Here is a 9,903-nt window from a genome sequence, read left to right on the forward strand (position 1 = left end):
TTTAACATAAGAACTAGAAAAGACATGTCCAGAAGAGGAATACAAATTTGTGATACAGAGCTTGTAGTTTTTTTCTGCTTTCCTACCATTAAACTATCTCACGACCTCAAATTTATTTTGTGACCCTGGGGGTTAAACCAGATGACTGGGAGCCATTGGCTAAAATACAGACCGCTCTATGAAGTGATTAAAAGTAGCTCCTCAGCTCCATTACCACAACTGTAAAATGCTGCTTACACATTTTTAATGCCTTAATATAATTCAAACAAGTGAGTTATATATAAGTTTACCCCTGTACAGCTGTCATGAGCAGGTAAATTAGCTATAGTAACCAGAACTGTTTTTTGTATCACGTTTTTTGTATCACATTTCTGTTTGCTGGATAGTTGAGCAATTTAATATGGGATCTTTTGCGGATTGACTTGCTTTCGGAGCCAAACTCAATTAGCCAATTCGAGGAACTTAGTTCTTAGTACTTATGCATAGGCTTAAGACTGTGAGCGTTGTTTTAGCAAACTTTTTGCAGTTAGCAAATTCGGAGTCAAACAGAAGATGATGTTGGTGTTTTATCATGCTGTGATAGAGAGTATACTCAGATATGGAATGGATGGTTGGTTTGGGAATCTTACAGTGAAGCTGAAAGCACAATTAAACAGACTGGTCCACACAGCATTAAAAGTGATGGGGGTGAGGGAGCATCCAACCCTCCAACAGCTCTTTGAGGAGATAGTAGTCAGACAGGCAAGGAAGATTACTGCCAACCCCTCACATGTCCTACACTCTCCCCATATCAGTGGATCTCCAAAACTTAGGCCATAATGTGGGGGTATGATGAGGGCGAGGGGTGGAATGTATTTGGCACTCACTGTATTGTTTGCACTTGTGTTATGTAGTCTGTTGATGTATGTACTGTATTATATGTATTATTATGTGGCAGCCTTTTGTCCAAGACAAATCTCCCACGGGACAAATAAATTAATCTTGAATCTTGAACTAGCTAAAGCTATGTAAAACTTATTTTATCACTTACAGCAGCTTTAATTTTTGAGCCATGGAGGTTGCCACTTGGTTGAAATGTATACAGTGGAGTTCTCACAACTGCCTGCTATTGCAGTGCCAACCACTATGGATTTTACAACCATCAAATAACAATACTGAGTTCATCAGATGGTTCCTACAGTTTACATCCAATGAAAAACTGCAACACGTGGGTGCTGCATATAAATGAAGAAGTAAAAAATGTAAATATGATTTGACTTTTGTCAGTCTAACTTAAGTTCACAAGTCATTAATTGTAATTTCAGATGGACTTGGACTGTTTACACAACAGTACCCACAATAGGGTTACAATGAAAAGAGGCATACATTATTCAACCTCTAATATTCCTCCTGGAGGCTGATGAGTGTTTCCTCTCAGCACCACACACTGTATCAAATCACAAGTCTTCCTGCTGGAAAGGAAACAATTATCACACAATCACAGCACTGTTTCGGTGCAAATGTCTCAAGGAGAGAAAATGTGTGAGAAAGTGTGAATGGCAGCATCGACACCAGATGATAAAAGACATCATGATAATGTGCAATACTGCTAGAGCTGAGAGGAGCTGTAAGGAGGCCTAACTCTCTGCTGGATGATCACTAGGGTAACATGTGTGCTCCATTGCTGCAAATGTGCCCTGTCAAGTAAAACTGGTTAGCTGTTTACAACAGCAGGGACATGCATTATATTCCAATTGTTCAATTTGAATACTATCACTTTCAATATTCCACATTTAATACACTCCTTGGCTACAGCGTCAAACTTTGCCCCCTATGAAGTATATACCTGGTTAGGGAAGACAACTTGACAACATGAATGACAAAGCTACTGGTTCTATGGCAATGAGTGGCATCTTGTCAGTGTTGCAGGGATTTCCTCCTATCCTCAATGCTAGTGCTGTATGTCTGTGAATGACAGTAATTCAGTTTAATGTTTGTCGGTAGTCATGTGCAATACCATTGATTACCTTTCCAATCTGATACCAAGTAAAACCCAGATTTGTATCGCTGATACCAATTTGATACCGATACTTTGTTCAAAGCCTTAATGAAATTGCCACTATAGTTTCAAGAATGTGCGGAACTCCTGTTGTTTGAACATCACAGACAAACTGAAGCCTAGACAGACGGGAATCACTTCTCAACAGTCAGTTACACTTTCTCTCTTTCTGTCTGTACCTGGAATATGCCTGCCAGTGCCTGAGGTCTCCTCTTCAGACCACTTAACTTTTATAAGATCCTGTATTGAGATTAAATCTCAGATGCTTAACAATGTTTGTGGTGTTGCTACAGTGCCTCACAGTCCCACGTACATCACATTCAGCACGGTTCTGAGAACTGAAAAAGCTCCACACATGAGCCATCATAAATATCTACTCCCTATCAGTGGCGTCTTAAGCATTTATAATCAGAATCAGAGTCAGAATCAGAAATACTTTATTGATCCCCAAGGGGAAATTGCTTGTGTTACAGCTGCTCCCATTCAAAAGTCTTAGAAAATATGCAGAAAAATAAAAACTATATATAAGCAATAATAATACAAATAGAATAAAAATATAAGAAATGTACATTCTACTAGAAATATATCTATATATACAGTGTAATAAATAATGCTAGAGTTGAAATATGGGTTATTGCACATTATTTGTCGTAATTATTGCACATTAGAGAAACAAAGCGTCTAGAGTCCTCCTATTGACTCGGAGTGTCTGACACTCAGAGCGAGGAGTTGAACAGTTTGATGGCCACAGGCAGGAATGATTTCCTGTGACGCTCTGTGGTGCATCTTGGTGGGATGATTCTAGTACTGAATGTACTCCTGTGGCTGACCACCATGTCATGGAGTGAATGGCAGCCATTGTCCAAGATAGAGCCATAGTTTGCATTTGACTATGACAGGCAGAAGGAGAAGTAGTTCCTATCAGTGTATATTATTTAGACTAGATCCTTGTGATCGTGTAGTTTCTTTATGCTATGGGTGTCACGATTCTCCAAATCCTAGATTCAATTTGATTTTCAATTTGATTAATTTTTTGTTTTTTTCTTTTAGCACAGATGGCTATGGCATTTTTAGACTAGTCTAGTCTAGGATCATTGGTTTTATTTTTGTGCAACTGCAGTGTGCACTCTTCACAGCAGATGTCATTCAAGTTCACAACAAAACATCCAATATGTGGTAACATGTAGGGGGGGGGGATCGATTCACATAAGAATCGCGATTCTAATCATCCACGATTCTGAATCGATTAATAAACTTCAAAAATCGATTTAAAAAAAAAAAAAAAAAAAAAAATCTATTTTGAAAAATCACACAAAACACCAATTTGTTGTGTTATTTGTGTACAGCTAACTTTTGTATTGTTTACTGTACAGCTAACTATTTGTATTTATTTAGGCAATTTTATTTATGCAAGTTATTTCTTGTACAGTAAGTAAGTTTTTATTTGTTAAGCATGAATAAATGTTACCTTTTAAAATGTTTGCCTTTGTGTGTTTACATCATTGGAATCAGTTTGTTTAAAAATCACATTATCTTATACAAACTGTATTGTTTTGATGCCATAATTTGCCTTAACACACTATGCACTGTATCAATTTTTGAATCGAGAATCGTTTGAATCGAGAATCGTTTGAATCGAGAATCGAACCGTGACCCTAAGAATCGGAATGGGAATCGAATCGTGAGACACCCAAAGATTCACACCCCTAGTATCGTCTATATACTGTAAAAATGTGGTGTTGTTTTTCTCAGTTAAGTCTACTTCTTTATGATGCCTTTGGAGATGTCCTGCCATATTTGTCTTGTTGCCGGTGGACGCGTATGCTACACGTGCATAGCAAGCAGATGGTGGTAGCCTCGGACCCAGCTTTGTCCCAGCTGTTGTCTGAGTAGCACCACGACTGCAACACAAACGTTCCCCGTAAACCGTAATCTCTTGTTTATGAAAGATAAGACACACAAATACACACATCGTAACGCGTATATGAAAATCCATCATATTGATTTAGCAAAGGCTTCATTGAAAACAAATGGACAAGACCAGGAGGAGGGTTAGCAAAACAGCTGAGTAGTGACTGGGCAAGAGGTTGTTATGGAGAAATAAATCCGGACAGGATGAATGAAACCCCAATGCGAAGCAGAAGGGTTTCATTCATCCATTCATTCATCTTACTTGTATTACTTGCTGCTTCATTTAGCTGCCACGAGCAAATAAATAGGCTGATTTAGTGTAAACATGATAGCAATTTTAGCTTACAATGCTAACATAGAGGCTAATGTCTCCGTCGAACAAGGGCTGCAGCCTTCAAGGACGCGGCCTTTGCGGCCCACGGAGGCCGGGTCCTTCGGAGAGACCTTGAAGGCCGCGTCCACCGTTGTTAAATGGGACGGTCTAGCCTTCGGAGTATTTCCTGGTTGTGTCACCAGGTGTTCATGCATTAAAGTCTGTTTTGGTTCAAATCTATCAAACGTGTACATTCATTTGCGTGTGTACAATGTGTCAAATCTAAATTGAATTATCAACATTACAAAATAAACATTAACCCATTGGTGAATAACAACTATATTTACCATAGCATTACCAGCGTCATGTATTTTAACTGAAAGTTGAAATTTGGAGGTTTTATAGTCCCTTGAAGTTTAACATATCTGGCGTTGGATGTTCAAATGACTAAAAACTGAGTATAAACCCATTACTTAAATTTGAATGTCATGTCTGCGCCACTTGATGTCGCCATTTTCTCTTGCTTCCTCTTCTGTTTCGGGACTGAGCAGCGGTGCGCAATCTTGCGATCTTGGGATATAGCAGGCCGCGAAGGATAGTAGCGGTGCGTCCTCCAAAAAGAGGGAAGTGCAGGCTGCATTTGTGGGCTGCGTTTGAAGGAGCCTTCAAATTTGGACAGCCTTCGCGCAGCGTTGTGATGTAAGCCCCTTCGTGGGCTGCAGCCCCTGAATTTGGACACAGCCAGAAACTGTTTCGACACCGTCTAATAACACAGAAAAAAACTAACGGCAGCTTTCACAGTCATAAGCCAGCATCGGCATGAAAGTTATCTGTGTCACAACATCCACAATAAACACGAAAGATTACCTGCTCAGGGCCAAACAAACCTCTTGCCCGCTTGTAGTTTCAAATGCGGAAGTGGGTTGGGACGAGACGTGACCATGAGCAGGGGAGTTAGCGAGGGGATTGGATGGAGGGTCCGAGAGAGAGAGTGCAAATTTGAGCATGGGGAAACTCCCATTCGGACCAGATGGCTGCTATTGGTCAATTTCTTTGCAGTTTTGCAGGCGCTAGAGAGAATGGATTTATTTGGTTCCTTTTGCTCTACACATTGTGTAGGTCGTACTATTGGGCCATAACCACCATCTAAATAACGTTAATAATAATGACCAATCTTTCAAATCGTAGACCATAGCTTTAAGTTATAGTTTCCTAAAGGTCACTTTAGGCATGGACCAGAAGAAATCTTAGATTTGGGGATACATGTGGAGGTGTGGAGTACACTGAAATCAGAGATACCACATTTCAAGTGTAATGTAAATCTCGTTTTCCCCTATTAGGTCTATTGTAATCCATGTGATACTCATCATGCAGAGAAAACACACAGATAAATTAGATGCAATCACTTTAATATTAATTGACCACTAAAAAAATAAATAAGTGACAGACTGTAAATGAAGCGCTGTGCTGAGAGGACACTGATCCAACATGCCTTCTCTCCCAGCAGTAACAGCAGCTTGTATACAAACCAAGAAAAATCGGCATGGGCAGACCGTGTCTTATAGAGGGGCCTGGTGTCAAAGTCTTATTTCTTTTAGTTTTATTTTAATATTTCACTGGATATTATGCTCACGTGGTACATATCCTCAAACAAATGTGTATTTCATCACTAACTACAAAATAGCTCACAGCCAACCAGGGGCCAAATGTGTAAAATTCTGTGTATTATCAGGTGTAGGAAAGGAAACATGCATAAGCAGTCTTTTTGTCAGATTTATTCAACCCCACGTACATCTGTTCACACGCGTCTTTTCTTCATACATCTCAATCATCCTGAAATTGTATGCACGTCCATGAGCCATCTGACTGTCCCCACAATTTACTATAAATGGCTCTAAACACACCACCAATTACCTGGTTTGCATATAAAGGGCCAGAGTTTTGTTTAGTTTTGAGGAGAAGTGGTGAAAGTAACTAAGAAGTAGCTGAAGAAGAAGCAGCGTAATTTTACGGACTGTGAACTTGAAGTAACGATTGATTAAATTGACTGTCAATAACGCATATTATTTGGAGGCTGAAGTTCAGGCAAATAATGAAGCAAGTGAAACAGCAGAAAGTGACAGAAACGGTGAATGCTGTGAGCTTGGAGCCATGGACTTAAAGAAGCGGAATTAAAAATCGTGGTCTGAATTTAAGCGAGAGGCCAAGAACCCTGGTCACACCTGAAGATATTCTTACTCCCCAAAAAATAATCTTTATTTATATAAAGATGTAATCCTAACACAATTTTGGGGAAAAATGAGTTGGGGGTAGTGTTGATCGCTGATTGCTGATAATAAGTGCTGAGCCCCATACCATCACAATATTGTGATTTAAAAAACAAGAGAGTGCAAAATAGTTGTCAGAGTTGCTGTAAGGCAGGAGTTGTTGGTGTTTGTGATGTGGGAAAGGAAATGGAAAAAGTGTGTTGCTGCTCAGTGTCTCCATGTACAGTTTATCTTTTCTTATTAACCTGCCCAGTTAGACTCATCTGCATGTTCAGTTACAGAAAACCGTGTAAGCCAGTGGTGGTTACATTGGTTTTCTGTAACTCAACATGTGAACTCAGTCACATTGGCAGACGCTGATTTCCTGACCTACAGGTTGTTCAGTACAGATACACGACTGTGTGTGGTCACTCAGTTCTTCTATGAATTTGAGATGAGAATGAAAATGAGAATAATGGAGCAGATATCCAGACAAATTGTGTTTTCACTGATACAACTGTATTATCATTAGCCAAAGGCCAATATTTAGCTGACTATTGTAAGTGTGATTGTTTTAAAGTACATGCATTCAAGTGGAATATCATACCCATCATGGGTCTGGCATAATCATAGTCTCTGGTAGTTTGCGACCCCAAACGGATTTGAAAAGACATTATTTATACCCCTTTTAAGCCGAAATCTTCACTGTAGCTGCTAAGCTAAAAGCATCAGTGTGCACCCTGAAGTGGGTGCACAAGCTTGAGTCTACATCATCGGTGTAAAAATGTCCTATCAATATTAAAAAAAGAAATAATAATGTTTTTTTTTTACATTTTAAAACAAGTCCCCATCTACTTCAGTTGTTTAAGAAAATGCTGCAACGCTGTTTTGATGAGATGTTTTGTGGGGTACAAAACTTCACCTGACTTTTTATAAGCATGGGGTTGAGGATATAATGACTCCATTTTCATTTTTGGGTATATTGTTCCTTAAATAGCTTCTAATGTGTTTTCATGTAATGCACATACAAATAAAATTGTATTTAAAAAAAAAAAAGATTATGCATGGGGGGATGTGTAACATGGGTAGATTACTATTGATCCACGTTAAATATTCATAGATTCTATATGCTCTACCTGTTTTGTGCCTATATTATCTTCAGTGTACTTGGATCCTGGAGGTTCACCAGTCCTCCATTGTACAAGACTCAGTTACAGATCAGCATAAACTGACTTTATGTGGTGTTTCCTATAACTTGGCTGTTATTTATATACACGTATTGAATGCACGTTTTGCATAGGCCTATGTTATATCGTACAGTAGGCTATATTAACACACATGTTGCAGAGGCATCCCGTGTAGGCTGCTGACGGATCATGACCAGCCCAAAGTAAGCAATAACAGCGCGAACATATAACAACTCACAAGAATAATAGTGCATCATTTTCCCGGTGGCCCTTAATGATGTCACATACATAGTAAAAGCCAGAGAGGCATATTAATTCCAGCATAGCCTACAAACATGTTGGCAGCCTCAGCACTTCACAGTGCACTAGGCTTTAACAGAGCTCCATCGGAACCCTAGCATAGTATTACACAGCAGTCTTCTCTGTTGGAAACACGGTAAGAACATGGAAAGACATTAATTATGGAGCTGTATGTCCCTGTTGCTCTCTGCACGCGACACATTCGACCATTCACATCGAAACGAGAGTGAAACAGCGGCTTACCTTCGACAGCCCACACCGCTGGCAGTATCCATAGAAAATAGAAGATATCCATAATCACAGTTATTCCAGACATTTGACTGTAAAAAACAAATGCGTTCATCACGCAGACGTCCAGCAGCAAGCCATTGACTGTAGCTTCATTCAGAGCTGCAGCGCATCATCATCCTCCTCCTCCTCCTCCTCCTCTTCCTCCTCCTCCTCCTCCTCCTCATCATCATTATCAGCAGCAGCAGCAGCAGCAGCAGAGGGATAAAGGCCGAGAAGCTTGCTGCTCAGGCCGGTTTGGGCGAAACCAAAAGGAAGGGGGCGGAAAAGCGGCACATCAGCGGTGCGTCCTCTAGAAGTAAAGGCCAATCAACTAATCAGGGTAGCTATGGTTTATTTATTTCCATCGTTGGAAAGTAGCTAAATACATTTACTGAAGTACTGTGCTTAAGTATATTTTGATGCGCTTGTCCTTTGTTTTTTACTTGAATATTTCTAATTGATGCTACTTTATACTTCAGCTACGACTTACTTCTCAGATTAAGATTTTTTATTTATTTATTTATTTTACAAAACACATGTAATGTCATAAAATACAATATAGTGATCAAGATTAAATTTTGTTCGCAACTCTAGTTGGGGGCCCTTGTCATAGTTGTTAGCAGAGATACATTTAAATAACAGAGGCTCAAAGAGGTTAGCTGAACTAATATTTAACAAAAAGGCAGAACTTTATTTCTTCTCTCTTCTCCCATCAGTCATCTCAGACCCCTCTGATTTACTACATCTGGTGACCATTTGGAGGGTTAGACCACCCAACTGTATATAAAGTATATAAACTCCACCTCCGGCACCTTCAGAGGTAAACTTCGCTTTGGCATTAATTATACTGAAAATCTGATAATGTCAGTGTAGAAAAATATGTTAGTCAAGGGCCAGTTTTCTGCAGAAACACGTTTACTACGGATACTTTCAGCAGATTTCATTGACAATACTTCTGTACTTTTACTCAAGTAGGATTTTGAATGCACTTTTAAAATTTGAATCATTTTGAATTAACTAATGGTGATTTAACATGTCAATTCATAAATTATTTGATAGTTTATGATGATTGTATTTACAGTTATGACAATAGTAACAATACATTACTTAATATTAGTTAATGGAGTAATAACCTTTTACTAATAGCCAATTAAAGGTTAACTAATGTTTTAATGGTGTCCATTTTAATTTAGGTGTTAATTCATACATTCAATTATAGTTTATAAAGCTTCTATGAACAGTTTATAAAATAGAAATGTTAATTCTTAACTTACATTTTTGATAAAGAAGTTTGTTAACATGCATGTCATCAGATCCACAACTACTCAACATTACTTAACAGTAATTAACCTTATGCTCTTTGTGAGCCTTATTGTAAGATGAAAAACATTTATCCGTTAAGTACGACTTTTTAGAGTTGCAAGAGTGCTAAATAATCATTTATTAACTGTAATCACCCATTTATTAATGCTCCTTGTGACCCTTGTTGTAAAGTCAAAAAACATGTACTCCTTAAGTAACTCTTCATAAATAATTAACCGTTTGTATTAACAAACAGTTAATTATGATTGATAAATGCTGTCTTGTTAATTAACATAAAATTAGCATAACATTGAAACTTTACAATAAAAAAACTGA

The 9,903-nt window shown here is 38.5% G+C and overlaps 1 protein-coding gene across 2 annotated transcripts in view; it reads right to left on the minus strand.

The window, feature by feature from the left end:
- The window catches only part of LOC311264838 (ephrin type-B receptor 2-like), a 123,279-nt gene extending 114,895 nt beyond the window's left edge, over positions 1-8,384 (minus strand). For both annotated transcript variants that reach the window (XM_084365981.1, XM_084365980.1), the window contains exon 1: positions 8,239-8,384. In XM_084365981.1, coding sequence (XP_084222107.1) covers positions 8,239-8,338 — 100 coding nt within the window. In that variant the 5' untranslated portion in view covers positions 8,339-8,384. The remainder of the gene's footprint in view (positions 1-8,238) is intronic.
- Positions 8,385-9,903: the final 1,519 nt, after the last annotated feature.

This window comes from Pagrus pagrus, assembly GCF_965226575.1.
Source record: "Pagrus pagrus genome assembly, chromosome: 11".
Lineage (NCBI taxonomy): Eukaryota > Metazoa > Chordata > Actinopteri > Spariformes > Sparidae > Pagrus > Pagrus pagrus.